Source organism: Fragaria vesca, linkage group LG6, assembly GCF_000184155.1.
Source record: "Fragaria vesca subsp. vesca linkage group LG6, FraVesHawaii_1.0, whole genome shotgun sequence".
NCBI classification, from domain to species: Eukaryota; Viridiplantae; Streptophyta; class Magnoliopsida; order Rosales; family Rosaceae; genus Fragaria; species Fragaria vesca.
Genome location: NC_020496.1, coordinates 5,546,618 through 5,571,954, shown reverse-complemented (window position 1 = coordinate 5,571,954; position 25,337 = coordinate 5,546,618). Strand labels below are relative to the sequence as shown.

General features: G+C 37.1%; 5 protein-coding genes across 5 annotated transcripts; 1 reads left to right on the top strand and 4 right to left on the bottom strand.

The window, feature by feature from the left end:
• The first annotated feature begins 508 nt into the window (after positions 1 to 508).
• Positions 509 to 967, top strand: LOC101303540. Its single transcript, XM_004304972.1, has one exon. It carries the CDS (start codon positions 509 to 511, stop codon positions 965 to 967), a length of 459 nt encoding a protein of 152 aa, XP_004305020.1.
• A 1,015-nt stretch (positions 968 to 1,982) lies between these two features.
• LOC101303254 (putative F-box/FBD/LRR-repeat protein At5g44950-like) lies at positions 1,983 to 3,661 on the bottom strand. Its single transcript, XM_004304971.1, has 3 exons — positions 2,633 to 3,661; positions 2,340 to 2,549; positions 1,983 to 2,237 (listed from the first exon to the last, which is right to left on the bottom strand). Exons 1-3 carry the CDS (start codon positions 3,659 to 3,661, stop codon positions 1,983 to 1,985), a joined length of 1,494 nt encoding a protein of 497 aa, XP_004305019.1.
• Positions 3,662 to 6,093: 2,432 nt separating this feature from the next.
• Positions 6,094 to 10,450, bottom strand: LOC101305674 (probable 39S ribosomal protein L45, mitochondrial-like). The gene is made up of 12 exons (XM_004302413.1): positions 10,230 to 10,450; positions 10,006 to 10,046; positions 9,816 to 9,910; positions 9,579 to 9,659; positions 9,231 to 9,313; positions 8,741 to 8,792; positions 8,254 to 8,343; positions 8,083 to 8,151; positions 7,841 to 7,942; positions 7,505 to 7,573; positions 6,695 to 6,751; positions 6,094 to 6,442 (listed from the first exon to the last, which is right to left on the bottom strand). Exons 1-12 carry the CDS (start codon positions 10,301 to 10,303, stop codon positions 6,356 to 6,358), a joined length of 900 nt encoding a protein of 299 aa, XP_004302461.1. The 5' UTR covers positions 10,304 to 10,450; the 3' UTR covers positions 6,094 to 6,355.
• A 5,687-nt stretch (positions 10,451 to 16,137) lies between these two features.
• On the bottom strand, positions 16,138 to 19,816 carry LOC101304782 (sodium/hydrogen exchanger 2-like). The gene is made up of 14 exons (XM_004302410.1): positions 19,553 to 19,816; positions 19,345 to 19,463; positions 19,032 to 19,129; positions 18,859 to 18,918; positions 18,719 to 18,765; positions 18,434 to 18,628; positions 18,228 to 18,274; positions 17,708 to 17,774; positions 17,497 to 17,597; positions 17,206 to 17,307; positions 16,976 to 17,114; positions 16,830 to 16,892; positions 16,672 to 16,755; positions 16,138 to 16,582 (listed from the first exon to the last, which is right to left on the bottom strand). The coding sequence occupies exons 1-14, from the start codon at positions 19,715 to 19,717 to the stop codon at positions 16,196 to 16,198; spliced, it is 1,674 nt and encodes a 557-aa protein (XP_004302458.1). The 5' UTR covers positions 19,718 to 19,816; the 3' UTR covers positions 16,138 to 16,195.
• Positions 19,817 to 22,635: 2,819 nt separating this feature from the next.
• Positions 22,636 to 25,308, bottom strand: LOC101305085. The gene is made up of 7 exons (XM_004302411.1): positions 24,979 to 25,308; positions 24,560 to 24,639; positions 24,346 to 24,406; positions 23,514 to 23,571; positions 23,266 to 23,323; positions 23,010 to 23,082; positions 22,636 to 22,728 (listed from the first exon to the last, which is right to left on the bottom strand). The coding sequence occupies exons 1-7, from the start codon at positions 25,306 to 25,308 to the stop codon at positions 22,636 to 22,638; spliced, it is 753 nt and encodes a 250-aa protein (XP_004302459.1).
• Between the last annotated feature and the right edge of the window lie 29 nt (positions 25,309 to 25,337).

Below are 25,337 nucleotides of genomic sequence, written 5' to 3'. Positions count from 1 at the left end.
AATCACTGGTGATTTGCTTTGGTTATGTGAATCACTAGCTAACTTGAGGACTAGAACAATGCGTTTCAACTTTCAATCCTACAGATATATATACATGGCAGAAAAAGTAGACATCACAGTTTTTAAACAATGGCTTTCAAATGTGTCACCGACGTGAGTCAAAAGTTCGTCTCCATGATCAACACGCATATAAAGCACACCCTTAAACAACAAGCAAGAGAAGACTGGCTTCAGCTTTTGCAGTGTCACAGATATGAAAATGTAACTATAAATTTTTAACATTTGAGGGTATTGATTCTGGTTTGGAGAAGACCTAATAGAATTAGGAAAGTAAATCCCGATTGGATATATAGAAGACCTATAGGGAGAATGCTAGTTTTTCCTATTCGTAGAGGGATAAGACTTCCTGCTCTAACATTGTGTAGAAAAAAGAAATCTATATAAAGCGAGTGTGTCCAATCTCTTCTTCAATTCATTCCTTCATTCTTTCATATTATACAGCAAATTAATGACGTTCCACTCAGAGATTTCGTTCCAAAGAGGCGATGAGGTTGAAGTCTGCAGCAAAGTTCCAGGGTTCCTAGGCTCTTACTTTGAAGCAACCATAGTAGCAAAAAAGGGCAGCAACTATATGGTTCAGTACAAGAACCTGGTGGAGGAATATGACGAGTCTGTACCTTTGAAAGAGACTGTTATGGCAGATGAGGTAAGGCCTATGCCGCCGGAAGTTACCGAGGCTAGTGAGTTTCATATTGGCAACAGGGTTGATGCTAACGACCTCGATGGGTGGTGGGTTGGTACAATTTCTACTGAGAAAAATGTGTATGGTTTTCACTATGTGTTTTTCGAAACCACCGGGGAAGAGACTGCTTATCCACTCTGGAAGCTGAGAGTTCATCAAGCGTGGCGCAATGGAAAGTGGGAAGTGTCTTCCAAGAAGAGGAAGAGGCTTGCTTTGCTCTTTTAGGTGTGAAATTTTTAGCACAAGTCTTTTGTTTTAGGAGTGAAAAAAAATCAAATAGGGGATCTTGCTGTGTACAATATAATCTACTTTCAAGTACAATGACATTATGTTCGGCTTTCTTTACAGTTCTTGTTCTTACATTCTTGATTGTGTTTATCATGGCAACAAGAAACACACACACAAAAAAGGAAGTTCCTCCTAAGCATAGCTTTCCTGAAACTGCATCCACCAGACATAATTCTTGACTATCTGAACATTTCGCAATTGTCGAAGCCATCTGATCTGATACGTTGGCTGCTAGGGAATGAGTACTCATCGGACCGGCCTAGTGTCAGATGAGTACACTAGTAAACTGGAATCGTCCAAGAAACACATAGTAAACACATTTTCTGCATTTTCCTGCCTCTAAAAATTAGGGTGAACATTTCGCAATTGTCGAAGCCATCTTATCGGATACGTTGGCTGCTAGGGAATGAGTACTCATCGGACCGGCCTAGTGTCAGATGAGTACACTAGTAAACTGGAATCATCCAAGAAACACATAGTAAACACATTTTCTGCATTTTCCTGCTTCTAAGAATTAGGGTGATATTAATTATGCAGACAAACAAGCTTGCAAATAGGAATTATAGGATTAAAAAACCAAGAGAATAAATTAAATTTTCAGTGCTAATTAAAAATTTAGAATATTCAAGCAACAAAACTCCTTCACAACTAGAGAACATGGAAACAGTCACAAACAATCCATCAAATAAAAGTAATACCAACTAGCTGGTCAATCAAATCAAATTGGAACGATAAACACAGATCAAGTATACCAATACTTAACCATGAGTCCATGATCGTTCATATGAGAGATGAAAAGATACAAAAATTAACAATCAAACCCTAAATCACAATTGAAGTTATCCAAAAGAAGCTCAATTAAAATGCACTTATTTAGAATAGGATGTTGGTGGTTAAACACAAAGACGTGGGGTTGCTTCTCGACCGAACTTGAGTGATCCGGTGTAGTAAACTAGTAATCCTCTTCCACAAAGACAACTCTAGAATTGAAAGAAGGGTTGCTTCTCCATATATCCGGTATTGAACTTGATTGATCATCAGGTGTAGTGATAACAGACAGTTTTTTCAAATTACGAGCATGCTCAAGCATGTACCTTGCTAATTCAAATCCATTGCAACCTGAATTAAGCCCTATGATTACCTCCTCCACCTTAGAAACAAAATCAAGCCCCTGGAGTTCCCAACATCCCCCATCAGATCCAGATATCTGAAAAGGTAACAAACAAGCTAGCATATCAATCAAAAGAATTTTGATACCAAAGCAAAAGAGTTGGACCCAAAATTTGGAATTGCACAAATATCTACTTACATTATCATCGCAACCAAGAAGGTTTAGAAGAGCAAGTGGAATAGGAAATTGAGAAGAAGATGACACATTCAAATAAATCAAATTGGGCACAGCCCTAAATAGAGAGGTCATGGCTGGCACAAGGTTGTCATCAATACTGCACCGAATAAACATAAGCAAGTCGCAAACATTGCTCAATGGAGCAGGTCTGAATCCCTTCCTGAACAAAGTCTACAACAGAAACAAAGTTAGAAATTTTTTGAAATGGACAAATTAAACCAAGGAGGGAGGTATTAGATAGTGTCACACTTTACCTTGGCAGTCACTGCGTCTAGAAAAAGAACTTTAACACTTCTTATACTGCAAAGGAACTGCTCACAAACGCTATCCAAATCATTTACATCATAACAAGTCAAAGAAATAACAAGTTTTTCCAAACAATTCACTTGCCCAAGATGCTGATGATCCAACATATTCCCAATCCATGTCAGACACTTCAGATTTGGTGCCGAAATGTTCAAACTTTTATTGCTCTGCTTGGTGGTTACATCATACTCCCAGTCTATATATACTTCTTGAATTCTATCACCAGATATTACAAGATTCGAAAGAACATCTGAGTGCACCCAAAAGTACTCCAAAGACGAACTTTGAACGGTGATGTTATCCAAACCAGAAACTAGTGCCAGCCTCAATTCCTTAATGAACCTACAACAGTAAGAGACCCATTTGCAAAACCCTTCACCGTCTTCTATTGTTACATGTGTCAGGATCAAGTGCACGAGATTAGAGGGGGGACAAGTAGAGAAGGAGGGAGCTTTAAGTATTGCACAGTCCATTTGCAGGTTTAAGTAACTCAATGACTGGCAAAGAAAGATACAGGCAGGAAAATCTATCTTAACATCAAGACTATAATCTTCTGGATTGGACATAAAAGATTCAAAGACAACATGAAGCTCTTCCACGTTGCAATGATCTACTACATTTTGAATCCAACTCAGAATTCGTGATTTCTCAAAACTACAGTGACTTTCTATTTCGGTTTCCCCATGCTGGTATACAGACTCCATTTCAAAGATAAAGGATTCTACCTTGTTGTTCCCGCGTTGAACCAGGAAGCGATCCAACGAGTTGAACAACTCCAACCTCTTATCAGATGTGAGGGTGAACGGAAATGAATCCATAGTCAAAATAGGATTCGATAGATGTAGACCTTTGCATGTTTTCGATAAGCTGCTCACTCGAATGACATCAGCTATGGAAAGGAAACTCAGAATGTGATGAGCCATTTCTAGTGGAAGTTCACTGAATCTGTCTACAGAAACCTGAGCTTGGGAAGCCATTACAAAGTTTTGGTTTGGTTCTACAGCAATCTCATCTTTTCATTTTCTATACAGGTTCGATGTTTGAGCCTAGCTATTGTCTAATGAATAATTGCATGTAGTAACTATATATAGTAAGTTGACTGACTAGTTTGAAGGTGCATTTTCATGAATGGTTCAGTAGTCTTGCTAAAGAAGATAGATTAATAATGAGATCATGCATGGCTGTTTTTATGTGTTTGTCATCTTCCGGCCACCACATATATAGATGCCTGAGTGGGAATCTGATTCTCTCTGTTTGATCTGATGGGGAAGAGATTGCTTTCCACTCTGGAAGCTGAGAGTTCATCAAGCGTGGTGCAATGGGAAGTGGGAACTGGGAAGTGTCTTCCAAATAAAAGAGGAAGAGGCTTGCTTTGCTCTTTTAATTTCTCAATTTTTTAGCACTAGTCTTTTGTTTTTAGGAGTACATAAAAATCAAAATAGGGGATCTTGTTGTGTACAATAAAATCTAATTTTAAGTACAATTTCTAATTATGTCATAGTTTTCAGCTTTCTAATTTACAGTTCTTGTTCTTACATTCTTGATTGAGTTTATCATGGCAAACAAGAAACACAGAAAAAAGAAGGGGAAAAAAAAAGAAAAAAAAAAGGATGTTCCTACTAAGCTAGCATGGCTTTCCTGAAACTGCACCCACCAGACAGAATTTCTTGATCATCTGAACATTTCAGTTGTCGAAGCCATCTGATCGGATACGTTGGCTGCTGGAGAATGAGTACTCATCGGACCGGCCTAGTGTCACTGTCTTGTGGGATTGTTCTGCTATAATTTTCCATACCAAATTGAAGAGCCTGTGACAAATTCCTGCTGATGATGAAGAGGATGATGACAAGGATTGCTGGTATTCTCCTGCATCCATATCTTCCTAGTCGTCTGTTCTGGAATGAGAGAGTGCTAATTGATTATGTGAGTATGAGACAATTTGGAAATGTGGGTTACAATCCTATTTATTTAAACTTGGCAGAAACATACTATATAGGGAAGACATCACGTTTAACACATACACACGCTTTGACCGTCATCTTCAACCGTTGTTTAGAAGGTGAGTTTCTTTATTTTTTAATGTATCATGTTTTTCATGAAACGAAGGGATTTCTTCTGCCTTTTGGTACCCAAGAAAGATCATCCCTTTGGTACTTTGCCAAAAGACGATGCCCTTTATTCCAAAAATCTTATGTCCGCTCTCACAAAATGATGATCTATTTTCAAAATGTATGCATATCCATATCAAAAAAGAAGAAGATCTTGCTCATCATTGTGGCACTAAACCAAAGTCAGAAAGTTTCTAGGCATGATGTACACGCATAAAAAGAACACCCTTAGCCTTAACTTGCAAGGGAAGAAGCTCCATATATAGGCATTTTCTGAAAAGTTTTTAGCATTTTCCTTTTCTTTGCTTTAAAGAAAGAGATCATAAACCTCTTCATTGCGCCCATAAGAACTGCAATAAAGAGAAGAATCTCATTTGTCCATTTGGTACAATCGAATAGATGGCAATAGCATTTGATTTGTGAGGACACTGTAGCAGATATAATGTCATTGAACTACACGTCTACACCATTAGTTTTGCAACCAAGTCTAGACTGTCTAGTCTAATGCAATATCTACAATCAAACTATGTTTCTTCACAACACCCTATAGCGAAATAATTACATATAGAACAGAGAACAATCTAGCACAGCCCCATCAGTTGTAGTTGTGATTCACAAATGTAGCCATCTTCTTCCTCAAATCAGAACCCACCTTCAGAATCGATGATCTCTGAGGGATTTGCTCATAGTTTGGTGGCTCCAATGAGTTCCACCTTTCGAAAGATTTGCTCTTTCTTCTTCTCAGCTTCAGAGTTTTCTCTATATCCTCGACTTCATCATTTATGCTAACAGTTTTCCTTGGAGGTTTTGCTCGAGAAGCGATTGATGGTCCTGGAGCTTCTGTTTCCTCTGTAATAACGTCTGTACAAGAGAGGGGATCCGGGTGTACTTTTCCATTGCATTTAGTTCCAGCTTCACTAACAACAGCATCCTCAGGAATTGAGGGTAAGCCTTGAATCATTGGAGGGCCTAAAGTGACACTCTTGAAGGCATGTGAGGCTAGCCTTCTCATTATGAAGTTGTACAGCCTTTGGCAAATGCCTAGAGATTGAAGATGCTGTTCTATGCCATCCATTTCATGAATTTCTTTTCCTCCAAAATACTTATGAACCATGCAATATGAACACAAACGAGGCTACTGAAACTATGATGAAGCGAATGGTATGTTTGTGTATTCCATTCTTAAGAGTGGGATAACCCTCTCACAAAGCTACTGAAAAGTTAAATGTACCAAGGCATGGCTTGCACGTTATTTTCAACTACGTTATAGGGATTACTTGAAGAATTGAACTCCCCTTGTACAAACGTATCATATCCTATACTCTAAGGATAATAACAGTACTGCTTCCAAAACAAAAATGACAATTTCTGAAGAGTTGCAGACGAATGGTACAAAATTGACTGTTACGATTTTCTAAAGGGAAAACTGGAAGTTCTAGTTGGTCAAGATTTGAATCCAAATACTGAAATCAGAACTGAGATATCAATAATCAAATTTAGGAAGCTGGGTAACACATTTATTTCATCATCAACATGGTAGATCTTTGGTGAAAAATAACTTGCTTAGAGAGTAATCCTCCCACATAGACGCCAGAAAGATTTAGGATGGAAGAGAGACTTTTCAAATACCCAGATATCACGGACAAGGACCTACAAAGCACAGTAAAGAGAACGAGTTATGCCAAGTAGTTGTGGTGTTACTGATAAATACATATCATGCATAGGACTGCTATATGACAAGTGTGGTGGCATCAGCCAATCAATCCTAGCTCAAGTGGATATTGGAATAAGAGGAAGTGTAGAAACAGAGGCTGAGCAAGTCTAAGCATAAGAATATACCCGAACCAAATAAATATTACATAACCTAGAGAACGAAGAACATCAGATATTAAAGCATTGTACCTCCTTAGATTTATCTCCAGAAACAACAGAACCCTTTGAGTCGTATGCTTCGAATTTCTGCCAAGAAAAAAAAAAGGAAAAAGAAAACGAGGTGGAATTCTCATCAGATCAATCTCCGAATTAAAAGCACCTACTTATGAACAGATAAACACGAACCCCAAGTTCAACCATACAATGAAAGAAAGCACCATCAAGAAGATACAACATGGTAGCAATCATTTAATAAGACTAAATTAGATGAAGCCTAACCACCTAGGTAAAAGTAGGACTTCTTGAAATTTATTTTGCTTTGATTATTGTAGAGCTTTCATTTGGTCTGCCTTCATTCTGAGATTTTGATAAAGCTACAGTTTCCATTTGGATTCAAACTTAGTTTCCCTATCTGATCTTTAAAAACAGCCAATGAGGCAGCTGCTGTAGGCAGACTTTGGTTAATTAATAGAGAGAAACTAGCAGCCCTTCCTCCCCTCCTCCCTCTTTTTTCTACTTTACATGTACATCCCTTTTGTTAAATGATTATGATGTTAACTGTATCTTACAATAACCTAACCTTCAAAGCATTGGCACCCACTAATATTGAAATACACAAGACAACACATGCACTATTTCTCATCGCATATGCCTTATATTCTTGCCAGATAATTAACTCCCACAACTCACACTGCTCTGCCGACAAGGTTGAATGGCGATAGAATGTTAAACTATGGTGAGTGGGAGCACTTAATCCTGAACAGTGGTTCTGAATATACAACTCATTCATAACATACAGATACAGGACAACTCATGATAAGATTGTGGTGGTCAGTTTACCTGCTTTGACAGAAACTCAAGTGTAATCTGTATAAACACCTTTTCAAGATCTTTTGGATCAACACCAATCTGTAGTGAGGAGAGAAAGGATAAGGCAAAGAAGTTAGCTGGGAATGCGTTGACTGCCAACAGAAGTGCAACCATAAGGAACATTTCTCAAGCTCCAAATCTAGAAGTCGGCACTAAGAAATCACTCATTTAGGAAGATATAGAGTATATCTAGATGCTAACAATACACATGCATGTAAGCCATCCGAGCAGTTTGCATCTTCCTTTTTTAATTAAACTTATGTGCTTAGACATAATAAAAATATAAAAAGTTTGAAAGAAACTTGCCACTCGTGCTCGCAAGGTGCGTATTTTTTCAATGGGCTCCACCATTTCCCAATAAACCTTACTCCATATGGATTCTCTCTGTTTTATTTCATTCTTTAGTTCCTGAAAATGGAAAGATATAGATAATGTCTTACCTTTAATGCCATTTCCTTACATCAAGAAAGCAGCAATACAACAGATAGTACATTACCATTTGAACAGAAACCTTAACTTGACAATAATTAAAAAGAACAGAGGCATACAGAGTACATTTTCTCCGTAACTGCTTTCCGTAAAGTGTTTTTGTCTCCAGTTGCCAATAGAGTATTTATCTGAATAAGAAGGTTTATAAATGAGTGAAAGGAAATAAGAATACAAGAGTGCAATCCAACTAAAAGAAGAAATACAAAATTAAACAAGGATGATGAAAATACCTCCTTGTATACAGTGACTGCTTCTTTGTAGAATAGATTCTTTGAATATCCCGATTTCCTTAATTTATGAATAGCATATGCACTTTTAAGCTGCAAATTGGAAAACCAAAAATATCACAATCTAAGATGTCAAGGAAAGAAATTAGGCCTCAACTGACCAAAGTAGTAATAATTTACTGTTTAATCCGCCAAAATTGAAGATGGCTAGCATTCCTCTAAATATCTAATACCACAGTAACTAAAATAAATGACAGAGAATGGCAACATATATTCATCTAAGTAAACAAGTAGTAGTACAGCCATCAAAATAGAACATGAAATGGAGCGGAATGGATTCTAAAAACAAAGAGAGGGGATGGAGGATAATCATGAGAGATTACAAGAAGAAAGCTATAATAATTAGTAGCTTGAGTATATGTTCCAGCTATGTTACTATATTACAATCAATGAAGCAAGGAAATTCTTACAGCTGAATCTAAAGCATCACCTCTAAAATAATTTCTTCTTTTGTTCTTCTCCAGCCACTTCTGGTGAACCACCTGATACATAAAACATCAGCTAGTTTATGCATAATGAAACAGAAAGACAGTAAGGAGAAAAAATGACAAGTGATCAATTAGGTGCGCAGGAAAAGTGAAGCGGAGAGACTTCAGTGAAATTCTACAACCATATTCTTTAAAAAGAAAGCAAACTGGACCACAATAGTCTGTATCTGCATATATGCATATACATATAGCATAAAGATATAAGACGCCTCAAGAGGACCAAAACTGGTTTCCAACTTTCCATAACATGAATAAGCACGGTGACAGGAGATCTGGTAGCATAACTATATTTTGATGGTTAATAAAAAGGAGATTCTATCATCAACCTGATTAAAATTGAAAATGCAACTCTCAGTACAGTTCCAGTTCCATTACTATGAAGGTCTACTCTAAATACAACAATTTCAAAGGTCACTGAAAGAACACACTAACCTCCGGAAAAATGGCACTTTTTCACGAGGTGCATAAGGCTCATAGATAAATCCAGGACTTGTCATGGAAACGGTAAGTCCTCCCTGCATATATCATATGGCAAGCACACATGTCATGATTGCGTGTCTGGAATACAAGACAGACTAGACAAGTAGAAGTTCATTGGTTCTCTTGCATAATAGCAGAAGATGACAGACACACCTCTAAGACTTTACAGTGACGTTAAGTAGTTCTTTCAGTAAATACTAATGGAGATTATATTAACGAGAAGCAAACCAAGAGCCACAATCTGAAGAAAAAACTGAATCAAAAGATTTGCAGTATGAACTGAGCATCTCGATAACATACCATTTTTCTTGCCTGAGCAGGAGCTTTTACTTGTGTGGACAGCAACCTTTTCTCACTCAACAGCATTGGCAACTCGACCGCCTGAATGCAAGATAAACACATAACAAAAAAGAATGCTAATGAGTTTTAACATTCATCATTTCATAATCTCCTTCAGCCGGACCAACACATTCGTTACCAACACATGATCAAAAACCAGCATTTTCAATCAGATTAGTTCTAACTCTATAAACTTACCATTGAAGAACGCAGCGTCATAGCATTTCTAGAAGTCCAAGGAAGTGCTCCATGGAATAAGCTTGAGTACACATTCCGGTTATTAAGTTCAGCAACTGTTCACAAAGTAAACTATGTTAGATTAATTTCTAAATGCCAAACCAATACGCAACAAGTAGTCAATTCATGAACTTCCTTAGCAGATAATTACCATTTGAAATACCAGTTGTGTAGCTTCTCGAGCTTCCAAGCCTGAAAATTTAACAATACCATCATCATAAAGCTAACTGGGCCACATAAATACCAACCTCAAACACTAAACAGAGGCATTTTCATTCATTTTTCAAAAGCAAACATGCAATATTCAAGTCAAATTTCCTTCATTTCATCCAAACTAATTCAGAGCAAGGCATTAAACCCATTAGTTATACTCACAGATAGGCAGGTTCTTGAATCTGGGTCGCACGGAACAGAGCCCGAATTGTCTTTAAGCCTCTGAAAGCCATCATTCATCACAAATCTTCAAGACCCCAATTTGATTTTCTAAGGAGGAACATGGAGATCGACAAAACTGAGAGAGGGAGAGAGGGAGAGGGGTTTTGTGTTTCATATAAGGTTTAAGGAAGTATACGGTGCTTCGCAGGTGAGGATGGATTCCATGGGTTCTTGTTTTTTTTTTTTTTTTTTTTTTGTTCTGAGATGGATTCTATGGGTCTATGGGTTAGTTTTGGACTAAGTAACTCGGTCCGGTTTTTTTATTTTTTTGACAAGTTAAAAATACAACTACAACACAGAACTTCTCTTAGAGCAAATTGAACAATGGTGTAATTTGGGGGTTGGATCGAAGATCAGATCGAAAAACACTATCCATCAGTGAGGAATTAGTCCGGGTTCCCATGTGGAGCCCACCTAACCCGACCAATGCATGGGGTAATCCTTAACCCACGAATTAGTCCGGACCAATATAAATGTGGGACCCATATACACACCATTTTACACATGGTGTTGGTCCAAAACAATACAAATGTCAATATAAAAATATTTTTTCTACAATGTACATAGCAATAGGTCCTTGGATTGATCTAATTGTTGTATTGTCGAGCTGAGGATCAAAGACTGATTTACATGAATAGTGTATTAACCCAAGTTGAAAATCGGTCCAACCCACTTAAAATGAGTGCATTTGCTCTTACAACCCGAACTTAATTAGTCAAAATAGAAAACAAAACTAGCTGACAGAGGGAGTGAGGAGTGCCATGCCCGTACAGAGGTAGAGTGATCTAACTTTGTAATTGCATCCGCTACAAAATTTTATTCTCTTTTAATGTGTTGAAAAGTGGAGATGTGCAGAATCAGAATAATTAAATATTCGTATGTCTTGAACGATTGTTCGAATTCTCCAAGGACAGATGACTTGATTATTGATACTTTTATATAGGATCTTAGAGTCACCTTCCATTATGAAATGTGTGAAGTTGTGGTACCAAGCCGTAATGAGTAACTTGGTCCAATTAAAAAAGTATTAGCTTGATATCATTCTTCCCATATAAAAGTCACTAGGATTTTTTGTGCAAAAAATCAATGAACTTAGAATGCAGGAAGAATGAATCTAAACTTGTATTTTGACTACCAACATCAGCATTCATAATGTACAACAATTTTTACAAAGAACGAGAAAACTTTAATCACATTACTGATATATGTAATGTAAATTTCACATCAATATAAATGTTATTCATATGACTTTGATCACATATTCAACCGTTAGTTTTGAGTAGTTTGTTCTTCAATTTGCATCATCAAATGCACGACCTTATTACACGGCAAACAAAACTTACCGATAACCAAGGTTAACAGTGATATTCTCTAACAGGGACAAGTGGCTTGATCCATAATACAAGGCTAACATCTTGTTACTTGAGTATGATCCTACCAAGATATGTTCGGAAATTTGAGTCACCCTCCGAATCCCTTAGCCCAAGACCGAAATCGATACTCTCTTAAGCTCCTGAAAAATGAACAAACAAGAGTAAGATTCTTGGTAATTCTGAATGAACTATTATGTACAATTATACAGTTACCTTTTTTTTCTTGGTAATTCTGAATGAACTATTATGTACAATTATACAGTTACCTTTTTTTTTTGTTAATCTCTAGCATCTTGGCATGAATATCTAGAACTCAGACTACTAGCACTCAATGTCGTCTCTCTATTGAGGTTAATTGAAAAGTCTTTATATACCACAATCTAGGTGTAAGACACTAATAATATTATCTATACACCCAAGTCAAACAAATAAGATTAAGCTTTCCCACTTTCCCGTGTTCATCTAAACCATACTATTATCTTGCTCATTTTGCAATACACAATCAAACATATTATGTGCAAAAATAACTAGAAGTGAATCCTCGAACCCTAACTAAACTAGATATGGATTTCTTATCTCCAAGGGTTGTTCGGGTGTTACCCTTCTTACCTATTAACTGACCTCAACAGCCAAAAACTGGTGGTTTCTTTCGGAGTATTTTGAGAATAACAAATGTAGTCAGACAGAAGATTGTTGTTATTTATGTTAAGAGATTGCTATTTTTTGTTTGTGTGTTTAGATTTGAATATTGTTAGCCAGTTAAATTGTGACCAGATTACTGTATTCATCGCCCTAGTTTTGGCAATAAAAGTTGGCGTAACTGGCTATAGTGTTTAAAATTTTTGTCCACTAATGTATGATCCTATGCAAAAGTTACTGGGAAGTTTTTTGAGAAATCAATGAACTATTAATAACGTAGGAAGTATGAACTTTTTCATTTGCTAACACTAACTATAACTATGAGCTTATTAACAATACATCTTATCAGTAAATATGACATTTGAAATCCCAATTCGATGATGATGCCCAGGTAAATATGACATTTGTAAATATATTGAATGTAAATGTTGATAGTAATCAGTACATATAACATTCATAAAATGTTGAATCATGATTTTATTGACATTAGTCGTGCTTTGAACTGAATGCGCCTTCAATAATCTTTTTTCATAGGGGAAAGTCAAAGAGGAAGCTCTGTCTGTGCCTGCGCCCAAAGAAGATATCCAGCTAGATATGTAAATGATTATACAGAGTAAATTATAACCTTCTGGAGACCTCCAAACTCATTATATCACCAAAACAATATTAGACCTTACGCCTATACTATGATTCTATGAACTGTTATTTTGCAAATTTTCTCTCACAATTTACTTTCTGGTTTTGTCTTTGGTGGACTACTAGAACTTAATTTGTGTTTAAATGTTTATCATACTTAGATCCCCTTGAAATTGATATTTACAGTATTTTATGAATGTTATCCGAACTGATATTGATATTGAATCATGATTTTGTTGATATTAGTCGTACACTTTAACTGAATGCACCTTCAATAATCATTTCCCATAATGGGAAAGTAAGGAGGAGGGCAAGGGCAAGGCCACTGTGCAGGAGGAGAATAGCGAGGTAAAACATTTGGCAGAATAATGAGCATTTAGATATCATTAGAGATTAGTATACCCCAAAGGTTGTCAGAATCCTGTATATGTTGAGTTCATCTTTTCTGTTTATATGAATTTACTATGAATTCAGTTATATATATGTGGCTTAATAAAGTGTTGTCAAAATGACCAATATATAGCAATACAAATGTTTTCAATTCCATCATAATCATGTCACAACTTTTTAAAAACGAATATTTTCTGTGTTTAGGCGGACAATGCCAAGTTTCAGGAGAAGTTAGCGGAGCTAGAAGAGGTCCATGATAGTGAGATTGCAGATCTAGAGGAGTTTCAGGATGTGGAGAGAACTAAACTTGAAAAGGCCCATGCGAAGCAAACCCGCTAGCTTGAGAAGCAACACACTGAGGAGACCGCTAGGCTGGATGAAGACTATTTAGAGCTCGAGGCGAATGCTGAATATGAGGATGTCCAATCTGAACTCAAGGCTTCTCAAGATGATGATGTTAATGAGCTCGAGTCTAACCAGACAGAGGATGTTGAGAATCTTAACAAGGCCCATGCTCAGGCCATGACCAACCCTAAACGTCGCCATGCTCGTCACATTACTAATCTTGAGCAGTTCATTCTGAAGAGGCGCATCTAGAAAGAAGATTCTCAAATATCATGTTTCTGTTTTGTGAATGTATGTTTCTGTTTTTGGTAGATCATGTTACACTTCACTATATTCGGAATTTCTGTTTTTGTCCACTAATGTATGATCCTATGCAAAAGTTACTGAAAAGTTTTTTGAGAAATCAATGAACTGTTAAGAACGCAAGAAGCATGAATCTGAACTTTTTCATTCGCTAACACTAACCATAACTATGGGCTTATTAACAATACATCTTATCATTGAAATCATAGTTCTGGTTAATGTTAGCAAATGAAAAAGTTCAAATTCATACTTCATGCGTTCTTAACAATTCATTAATTTCTCAAAAAACTTTCCAGTGACTTTGATTTCTCAAAAAACTTTCCAGTGACTTTTGCATAGGATCATCCATTAAAACACTTTGATTAAAGCTCCAAAATCTCTCTATCTGATCTGACCCTCTTTATTCAAATGATTGAAATTATATTAATGAACTTGCAGACTTTGAACTTCACTCGATTACACAAATTATATTAAAAAACTTTTAGGTTTTGTGTAGCTGAAAAAGCAAGTATTATAACTGAAACTACCATGGAGTATTCTTTGGTTTTGTCTAACTAAAAAACTCTTTCCAATTCTAGGTTTTGTCTAGATGAATTGAAAACACTTCTAAGACATCACATTCCAAATTTAATGATAGATGCTCAAGGAGACTGCCAAGCTCGAGGTGATTGCCAACCTCAGCATGGGCCTCCTCTTCATGCATGTGAAAAAGGAGGCCTAGCCTGTGGTGGAAGAGGAGGGCCCAAAGGTTGAGCAGTTTGCATCTTCCTTTTCTAATTAAACTTATGTGCCTAGACAAAATAAAAATATACAAAGTTTGACAGAAACTTGCTAGCTCTTTTTTGACTTGGTTGACCATTGCCTTTTTCACTCGGTGGATCACTTGTGAAGGATTGTGTAATCCACGAACATCCTCTATTGTTCTGTTGCTCTCTTTGAGACCATGACCATGTTGGTGAACCATTGTGAGTATCGCACTTCCGTGATGAACTTGATGGCTCTTAGCTTGTACACTTCTCCCTTGATGGCTTCATGTGTCAAATAATCTTATATATATTGCCTTTCTTGATACTTAACTTGTGTGTTACAACATCTGTCACTATCCATGGCATGTCCTCATATGACCAAGCAAACACTTTGGTATAATTTGAATCGTCAAGCAAGATACATGTAAGCAAAACCTACCGATGAGCAAGTACAACAGTGATCTTCCCTAACTTGAGTATGTTCCCACTAGGATATGCCAAGGCTCAATACCTTCGGCCACAGTAACACAAGTTGCCCATTTAACCCATGTCTTGAGTCTGAACTTGGGGAGACTACCACCGATTGACCGTTAAGAGGTATCAACGGGTCTATGGGCTTATTGATCAAGTCTCAACTCAAGAGATGTGTTAGATGAGAACTTAGGGGCTGGGACTTGTAGTGTAGACGGTAGCAATAATGCGGCTATCAGGCCCCCATAGATCAAGTTGAGGCCGTTTAGGTAATGCAGGGTGGGAATGGGTAAGACCTAGATGTTATGTATTCAGCCTACGTAAAATCAAGAATAAGACATTTGTCCCACATCGATTAAAATGAATAAAATTAACAAAGCTGCACGGGTTAATTACTACCAATTAAACAAGTGACATTAACGCAAGTAACTAATGCAAGTGTAACCATCTACACTTGTAATGCAAGTGTTGCATATGGAAGTCTGATAGGCTGATATTTCTCTCCTGCAACATAAGGTCCATAACTTGAAACCTCACAAGTATAAGCATGTCAGCGAAAGACTGAAGTGATATTAACTACCTGTCAAATATCTGGTCGGGTATATATGTGGGTGTTTTGGATGTCGCAATCTTTAGTAGCAGTTTCCCCAACAGGGATGCCAGATGAAAGTAGACTTAACAGAATTCTTATAAAAACAATGTGATCATGTGCTTAAAAATTAAGCAATGTGAAGTTCAATTGGGTAATGCATGTTGCAAGAAGATGGGAATGACTACTTACAGTTGCTCGAGTCACACCTGGAAGACAGTAATCACATATTTAACCGTTGGATTAAGTTGTTTGTTCCTCTTCAATTGTGCCATCAAATGAACTCGTGTTACTTCTATTGTCTTGCATTATATCGAGATTAGCTCTTCATAGAACAAACTATTGAAGCAACATGAAAACTTTACTATTACATGTGTTATTCATATGACTGTAATCACATATTTGACTGTTGGTTTAAGTAGTTTGTTCCTCTTCAATTGCACCATCAAATGCATGACTTGGTGCACCATCAAATGGACGATTTGGTGCACCATCAATTGCACCACTTGGTGAACTAGGAACGAAAGGAACAAAACCCCGTCCACCAAATACCGGTCTCATGAACTTGTCATCAAATTTTCTCCACAAATGGTGCACTGTAGAACTCGTGAGAAACCTTAAGCCAGTTCGCTTTCGACTTGACTGACCATTGCCTTCTTCACTTGGTTCACCAGTTTCTATGAACAAAAGCCTCAAGTCTTCTAGACTTGGAATATCCGTTGCATCTGAAATATTGTGGTTTGGTTTTGCATGTCGCAGCAGTACAGCTTCAATCAACGGCTTTGTTATCGAGCCAAAAACCTGTATAAATGGGGGAAAGAACGTTAAGTAACTAACGTGACAAGCTCAGTGACCAAGTAACTGAAATACGCTTAGGAATACATATATACCACTGTGCTGAATAGAACAACAATAATGGTGGAGGTGATCATCAGTGCATTATCTTGCGTTGATGATGTTGTGGCGTCTGCGAACTACAATTGTAGATTGTACATGAGTATACGATTCTGGAGCTGTTTGGACTTGAAGAAACATAAGCAAAACTTACTTGGTTGTATGACAAAGCAATAGTAACTGCACCTCTCATTAGGCCTGCCCACCACATTATGAACTGAGATGTTCAATTAGTTAGGGACAACATGTTGAATTTAGGGGAGAAAAAGGTACCTAACCAAGTTGTTAAGGTGACTATACCTGTTGACGGAATTCAATTTTAGTGTTTTCTCTCTTCCTGAAGCAATTCGAAATGTTTGCAATCGGGAATACGAATGCTGCCCTTCCGATTAATACAAGTGCAAACAACATGGAACTCACACCAACTGAAGTTCCTGGACTGAACCAAAGAGAACTTTACAAGTCAGACCAGTAGTTTTCGATATTACAACTTTTTTTCTAAGAGAATTTAGTGATAAACACCAATATACCTTGCATTGCTGGCTTTCCATTTGTCAATGTCCATGGCATCCATACCAACATAGAGGAATATAAAGGTTTCTGCAATGAAAGACATTGTTGCAAATGCATGCCTGAAACCATCAAACAATATGGAGACTATAATCTATATATGGAAATATAAAGGTGTCTTATCAAACTCATACTCATGAAGATATCAGTGCTTTCAATCAGCTAGCTTCGAGCTTGCTAGCCATGCCACTGTTTCTGCTAACAGAAATGATTGTGATACCAATACAATGAAAACTGGGTTCAGTTCTTACTTGGTTGTTATCCTTGAGCTTTCTGTAACATTGTGCCATGTGTAATGTGACATTACTATGCCACAGAAGAAAACTGTCAAAATTCCACTAAGATCCAAAAGCTGAAAAACAAACAAACGTATCAAGTCATAAATCAGTTCCTTTGTAAAAATAAATTCAGTTAAAATTTTCATAATGTCCAAGTAGAAGTTGCAGTTCTGTTTTAGCGTACCTCAGCCAACATGTATGACAAATAAGCCATAAGCATCATGAGAGCTACTTCACGATCTGTAGAATGCCTGTATCCAAGAGAATCATAAATTCTTAATGTCAGGGAAATTGGTTCAAGTATAGTTCACAGAACGTACAAGTCTTTTCCATCCTATTGCTATTCAATTATGCTTATGGCTTAGATGTTCATACTTTTTTTTTTTGAATTAACTTAGATGTTCATACTTAATGAACTTAACTTCTGCTTGAATTTATAATAAGTGCAAGAACTCGTGTGCAATTGTAATTGTCACAGATTCTAATTTCTGATGTCAAGTAAAATCAGAAACTATAATGGTAAATGTAAGTGCATATGCCGAGCTCAATTATCTTCTATAAATTCGTTTTCTTCCTTTGTATCTGTATTTGTATTACAATGAAAATCTGTCCCAGTTCACTGGATCATAAGTGACTATAAGTCCTGGATTATACACACACACACACACAATTGATATATACGCAAATGAAGTGTTTCCTCATACCTTCCTAAGTAAAGCGTTTTTATGATATAAGCGCTCATAAGGCCAGCCTGTGACATAGTAATGAAGCAAGTTAGAATTTCTCAAACATAAATTTTCTCCCAATCATAACATCATTAGTAGAAACTTGAGCTTCATTTGCATGATTTAGTCAATTGTGAGTTCTGAAATCAAGGTATAAGCAAAACATCCAATAATCTACAACTTACTGCTATACCAAGAAGAGTGCTGGTGGAGAAGAGGTAAAGAAAAGTGCCTAACAAGTTCAAGGCTGTAAGACCGCTGACGTCCTTCACATCTAGTGATTGTACTGCATTGAAGAGCACGATAGAGGTAGCATCATTCACTACTCCCTCCCCAAATACAACACTGTAGAGAAAGGGAGTGTCATCTTGACTAAGAACCTTTAACATGAGAAAAACCATCACCCTGAAAGTTAGAAGTCAGTCCATGAAGTGATGAAACATGTATTCAGGCTGAGATTATAAGGTTACCTGCAATGTACAAACTGAATCCGTTGCTGACAATATGGCACCAATCGCTGCACACATAGGAAAGCGCGCAGTAAATTTCACAAACGACAATCACAGAACCATCAAGATAAAAATAGTAAGATAAATTTTTGTTAAAGTACCTAGGTAATCTTGAATGGTCAGAGTTGTGAAACCAAATCTCCTGAAAAGTAAAAAGGCACCTGCAAATTTTTCCACAAGAATTTATGGAGTTAGACTTCAGTTCATATAAGAGACTTTGATCAGTTAGAAGTAGAACTCAAATAAATAACCAATGGAGGTCTTACACTCTTACCTAGTGATATGAGGCAGAAAGAAATTACTGTACCAACTATACCAAACAGCAAAATTGTTGTGAAATTCTTGAAAAATTGCTTTTTCTTGACCTGAAAACTGAACCACAATTAAAAATTTCTGATGATTAGCATACAGTTCTGATCACATATTATATCAATTTTCAAATTTTGCAGTCATAATTCAAGCAATGCAAAGATTCCAAACTTTCATTATAGAAATCCCAAAACCCACATCAGATACTATATATCTTCATTGAGCAATGCCTTGCAATAATTGGAAATGCATAGAATTGAGATCGAGTTCATTCATACCCGGCATTGAAAATGATTGGAGGAAGTAAATAGAGGAAGAACAAGTCCTCATTGAAGACCAAAATTTGTGAACTCTCGAACTGAGTCACCAGCAACACCACTACTCCAGCAATCAAACCCTGTAAAACTCAACACATTAAAACAAAGAAACAAGAAGAGCTTTCTTAAATGCCAACATTTTAGCATAAAGAGTACAAAATTCACCGACCAAAAGAAGGGCGGTGATGGATTCATTAGCCCAACGATGCTCTTCCAACAAATGACCAATGATGATACAGAGGCAGAGGAGTGTGAAGAAGACAGTGAGTGCAATAACGGTGGCGGTGTCGAGAAATGAATCCTTGAGTGCATGAATGGTTTCAAGAACTGCCATTTCTGGATTTGGGTAGCTGAGTTTGGCATTCACGTTTGTGGGGATGATGGAAAAAAGAGAGAGGTTTGGACCGTAAATGGGTCTGAAGGTTCTTGAATGATCGAGGTGGCTTGTGTCTGATTCTGTGTTTGAGTTTTGTGGATGATTTTTTAGAATTGAATTTAAGATCGACCAGGAGTCTCTGTACCTTAAAAAATTGGAGGGAAGAATGGTAGTTGATGTAGGGTTGGGCTGTGTGCAGCCACGTCTACCTTAGTTCCTGCAGTCTGACCAGTGGCACTACCATCTCTCGTCTTCAAGAATAATCAAAGGATAATCATAACAACTAGAACCGTAACAACTGCTTTCGTTGTTTTTTTTTTTTTGTTTACGTAAAGATTTGGTCTACTTCTCCTCTCTTGATGTTTTTCTATTTCCTTTTTGACGCATAAGAGTGTTATGAGGGTCATGCCTCTCTGTTACTCATTTTTCATTCCTCTTTCTTTTTTAGGTGGCAACTTTATAGTAGTAGATGTTACGGGGAAACGGCCGACAGGCCCCACGGGTCACACACAAAATGTTGATATTCTCCCTAGTTTAGTCACCCGTACACGAAATGGGTATGAGATTTTAACACAAAAAACATCGACAATTCCTTATAAACCAATAATGACTCAGACGTGAGATTCCAAATATGACTAATCTTTTTCCAGCAGTAGAGATGGAATATTCTAAATCAAAATCAGCACGTGCCAGATTTGCAGGAGAACGTACTACTACTCCTGACGGGTCCCGCCTTCATTGGATCTTACTTACTCTCTTCCAGTCTTCCTACACCACTGACCGCGATGGATCTCGATCACCCTCTGACCCTCAAAGCATCAAAGTGAGTATACGTACATGCATGTCTTGTGTCTAATCTTCTCCAAGTAGAATGAAGAAACCTACATATATGGATCAGTACTGAACGGGGTTCTATACGTCAGCTAGGTTGATTGCTCATCGATCAGAAACCTCGAGGTTCTTCATCTAATTGATTGTTAGGTACAGAACTATAGATGTATATAACACATACATCATCGGGTTGAATTCACTAGATACATCCAAAAATGATCGACTTTGGCTTTGTTGGACACTCGGACATTCACAATATATGCGTAGAAACAAGCTTCAGCTATACTAATTACATTGACTAGATTCCCCAGTTGATGATATGTGAGTCTTGAAGAGAATTAAGCTACTCACGATTGGGAACGAAGACTCTCACGTATGCAGTCACGTCTATATTAATTTTTTTTTTAAATACAAACTAATTTAAGTGTCAAATCAGTGATCTCAAATGAAATCATACCAGCCAAATCCCCAACAATATAAAATATGCAACTTTGTGTTTATATTTATATTGGTCTTTGTATATGGTCTCAACGTCCCGTCGATCATGAACTATATCGGAAAATTCTACAATATATAATCGATCAAGAGCTAGAAGGAATCGAATGTACACAACGTGCATGTGGCAAATTGGTCGAACTTTATACATGCATATTATCGACTTGGGATCCTCAAGCTTGATAGAGAGAACAAACATCAAACATGGCTCTTGGAGTAGCTGCAGGACATATGTAGTATTTAAACATTGCATATTCAACTTCACTATTTCAGTCTATATATGAAAATACAGGGACCATAGTTGCGATGCGGTCCCTCCTCGATTGGATCTTACATAAATTCCAATCTTGAGTTGATCAAACAAACATGTACATACTGTATATGATTAAGATAGATCTCTCATACTCGATTAGAATTAGGTACAACTGTACAGTGAAGTCTCCTTAAATTAGTCTCACAACAGAAAGGGAACATCAAGATCCTTCTCATAGTCTTTGTTTGCCCCCTTGTGGCTAGCGACCATTTCCTTCATTTTCAAAATTTCGAATACTACCAAAAGTACATATGTTGATGATCGATCATTACTTAACGTCTATCTATGGTCATCTATCATCTCTTTGATCTGCCAAACTCTAATATGTAGCTTGTGGGACTTTCACACTGCATTAAAAGAAAGCATAATCCACAGCTACAGTTTGAATAATTGGCTCCTTATATATAGATTTACATCTGGATGATGGAGAGTTGGAGACTACTTAATCAGATCGATATCACAAATTGCAGGGATGCGTAATCACCTAGAACTCTGCCTCTACCTAATTTAGCACTATCAAGTTATCCACCTCTACAATCTATACATCATGTAGATAAACACTGGTGCTGTTTGATGTTAGTTTGAAGGATCAAATTCTGGGTTGCAGACGAAAGGATAGGATATATATGTTCTACAACTACGAAAAACAAACATTTTTTTAACTATCATTCAGCTCGATCGAACATGGCTTCATCAGATTTTTGTCCCCCTTAATCTAATACCACATGTCTCTTGTCGAAGTTTAATCGATAGTTTATTAGAAGCCAAATCATGGATACATGGATATGGATTTGCCTTAGTGCTTGTCAGGTAGAATTGTGATAATAGGTCATCGTGATGTTGCAATCACCAATTAGTGTTCAACTCCATAACACATGAATAAATGCGAGTATAAGAAGTAACGGAACGACCAACATGAAAATGCAAATGGTACTGTAATTCTATTTCATTCACTCACCAAATCTGGCACTGAATACATCTCCTCAATCCAAAAGTTCCCATTGAAGGAAAATTCTAGAAGTGTGACATTGGTTCTTCTCAAGTCAGCTTTTCTATTGAGATTGACGAGGAATGCCCTCGTACAGTCTGAATGATATAAAGCTCTCAACTGAATTTGAAAGTCAAGTTAGCTGTGTAACGTCGGAGTTGGCTTTAAACCATATCAAAGAATCTAGAATTGTACGTATACCGCTCAAAATTTTAACTGCAATCCGCTTTTCAGCATGCTTAGAAGACACTATAAAACAGTCATAGATACAGCAGCGGAGCGAAGCTTCACGCCGTCCTCATCCCACTTGGACTCTGGAGCAGTTGCTCCAGCAATATATGTCTACAACAGAAATAGGGGAGAAGGGTGAGGTTGTGTCTCCATAAGTTGATGAAACAGACATGACAGAGTCATAAAATCGAATTGTCACATTCCAATATTCAAGTTCAAAGGTGAGGTTTTGAAATATGACGTGGCTGCTTCAGCACTGGATACTTGATAAAGATTCATTTTGAATCTAAGATTGCTATATATTTGCTCGTCACAAATTCTTGAGAAAAAATAAGATTATAATGTCAAAGTTCTTGGCAAGTAATAAGTGTTTTGAGAGTGTAATAACTAACCCTTCCGCTGCTAACAGCAGCTACTAGTGCTGCATGCTGTCCTTCTCTACCAAACTCGTAGAAATAATAAGTCCTGAAACATATCAAAACATCAGAGTAGCAAGCATCAGGAAAGATATGGCAAATACAACTAGCAAAAGCTGCCCAAATGAGGCATAAAAAGCAGTGTGCTCAGAGACCAGCATTCAAGGTATTTAGTACAATGTTGGGAATGAAGTAACGAGTGCAGTTTGATTGATAAAATAAATGAACTCACCTAAAACCTTCTTCTTCCTTTATTTTTAGTGTTCGGGCAGAGTATAAAGTTGATCCAACTGTCAGTGCAAATTTATGATCAAGAACCAATACCAGATATAGCTAAGACAAGAAGCAAAATCAAGCCCTCTGTTCTCAGATATTAGTTAAAAGGGCCAAGAAAATGTTATTTATATGACACATCCAGAATGATTAAATTCATGTCATGTAATAATCAGAAAAGTTGAGAAAATGGAATTCACACATTACATGGAACAAAGATTTTCGCCACCTCCTTCAAGGAGCCTAAATCGGTTATGTCTTTGGCCTGTCACAATTGGTACATATTAGATAAATTTTCGTAGTACTTATCAACCAATTTAGAAACAGTACGACACAGAATCTCCTAACTTATATGATTTGTGATTATATAATGCAAGATACAATGCTTCAAAGCTACTCCAAGATAATACATATTGCAAAGTTTTATTTCAAAAGACGACTTCTGCTCCATAATACTGCAGAGGAAGCTATCTCTATAACCAATGGCACTAACTGTCTACAAATCAGAAGAGAACTAGAGAAGCTCAACACCTCCAGATTAATCATTTTTCTAGAGTAAAAGATGCAACTGTCCAACAGTAATTCCCCTGAATGCCCATAAGTTTCCTTTCAAAAAAAGAAAAAGAAAAAAAAGAATGCCCATAAGTTCGCCCATAATGGCCAGCAACCACCTTGACCAACATAATTTCTACAAAGATTGCAGAAGAGTGGAAAAACATAGTCTTCACCAAATTATGGTACGTAGTATGATTCTAAGTCACTCACCAACCCACACTTGAACAGATTAAAACATGATCAACTGCTGATTTCCACTTCCCCCAACCCTTATAAAGTATACCAGACATTATGCATTTACTTCTCAATAGCTGGAAGCGTAGTATACACAGCATTCTTGGACTCTAGTATAAGAAGAAATTAGTGGTCCTATCACTACAGACTGTGAATTACTGAGGTAGTCTACTAATAGTATAACTACTGTATATAAATGCACTCATCAGAAATAATATGAACAGATAATGAGTTAATGACAGCCACCAACCTCCAGAAAAGTGATCTTGAACTGGTTGGAAGGCTTAATAACAACATTCAGTACCTCAGATCTGCATCAGTCAATAACAAGGAGAAAAATCAATGACATATAGTGCCAATCACATTATCAAAAACCAAATTTAACAACCAAAAGATTCTAAACAGATAGTTGAAAAAGAAGTACAAATCTTTAGAGATGTAAACTGAGACCAAAAAGGGCATACCCATCAGAAGATGCAAAACGTGCCGAAAAGATCTTGGGCTTTGCCTTATCTCCATAAAGGGACAATCCAGCATTGTAATCCTACAATTCAAACAAACGATATGTAAATGCTGTGATATATGCACCAAATTCTACCAAATTATCTACATCTCAGTCTTTTCATGTCAGAAACTGTTGCATACGAATAGAAAGTTCATAATATTTTCAACACAACCATCTCACTGAGGGTCCAACAGTCGAGCAAAACAACCAACCCAAAAGCAACCAAGAGCAGAAAGGAAGTAACTTTATCAACTAGAAACCTTACACAGTCATAATTGTCATTGAAAGATGAAACCTTTATGCAACTAATGCAATACCCAACCAATTCTTTGACAATGAAGACAATAACACTAATACAAGAGTAAGCTATTAGAATACCTCAGGCTCCATAATGTCCTCAAATTGAGGAGGGACTCTAATGGAAAACCCATCACCATAAAACTGGAACCAACTCTTGGTGTTGGCAATGCCAGAAAGAATTGATTTTTGGGGAGGTGAAGCTTCTGTTGAAGAATGGGCAATTGGGTATTGTTGAGGAATCAAAGAAATGAGGAAGATGGAAGTGGTCTTGAGGATTAAGTCTCTTCTGGAGGTGGGTGTGTTGTTGGTGATGCAAAGCTTTGAAGTGAGTTTTGGGGTTGTGGGGTTTGAGATTTTGGGTTTTGGGTTTGATGGGTGGGGAGGGAGGGAGAGGAGAAGAATGGCCATGAGAGAATGAGGATTGTATTCATGGCAGT

Excerpts from the sequence above, each read along its gene's own strand:
- LOC101303540 (XM_004304972.1), top strand. The coding sequence starts at position 509 with ATGACGTTCCACTCAGAGATTTCGTTCCAAAGAGGCGATGAGGTTGAA.
- LOC101303254 (XM_004304971.1), bottom strand. The coding sequence starts at position 3,661 with ATGGCTTCCCAAGCTCAGGTTTCTGTAGACAGATTCAGTGAACTTCCA. Across the intron at positions 2,550-2,632 it reads TAGACGCAGTGACTGCCAAG|ACTTTGTTCAGGAAGGGATT; the intron begins GTAAAGTGTGAC and ends TTTCTGTTGTAG. Across the intron at positions 2,238-2,339 it reads TTCTTGGTTGCGATGATAAT|ATATCTGGATCTGATGGGGG; the intron begins GTAAGTAGATAT and ends TTACCTTTTCAG.
- LOC101305674 (XM_004302413.1), bottom strand. The coding sequence starts at position 10,303 with ATGATGGCTTTCAGAGGCTTAAAGACAATTCGGGCTCTGTTCCGTGCG. Across the intron at positions 9,911-10,005 it reads CACAACTGGTATTTCAAATG|TTGCTGAACTTAATAACCGG; the intron begins GTAATTATCTGC and ends CTTTGTGAACAG. Across the intron at positions 7,574-7,840 it reads GCACCTTGCGAGCACGAGTG|ATTGGTGTTGATCCAAAAGA; the intron begins GCAAGTTTCTTT and ends TCCTCACTACAG.
- LOC101304782 (XM_004302410.1), bottom strand. The coding sequence starts at position 19,717 with ATGGCAGTTCTTGAAACCATTCATGCACTCAAGGATTCATTTCTCGAC. Across the intron at positions 18,766-18,858 it reads GACCATTCAAGATTACCTAG|CGATTGGTGCCATATTGTCA; the intron begins GTACTTTAACAA and ends CTATGTGTGCAG. Across the intron at positions 16,583-16,671 it reads TTGTTCTATTCAGCACAGTG|GTTTTTGGCTCGATAACAAA; the intron begins GTATATATGTAT and ends CCATTTATACAG.
- LOC101305085 (XM_004302411.1), bottom strand. The coding sequence starts at position 25,308 with ATGGCCATTCTTCTCCTCTCCCTCCCTCCCCACCCATCAAACCCAAAA. Across the intron at positions 24,407-24,559 it reads CGTTTTGCATCTTCTGATGG|ATCTGAGGTACTGAATGTTG; the intron begins GTATGCCCTTTT and ends TGACTGATGCAG. Across the intron at positions 22,729-23,009 it reads CTGCTGTTAGCAGCGGAAGG|ACATATATTGCTGGAGCAAC; the intron begins GTTAGTTATTAC and ends TTTCTGTTGTAG.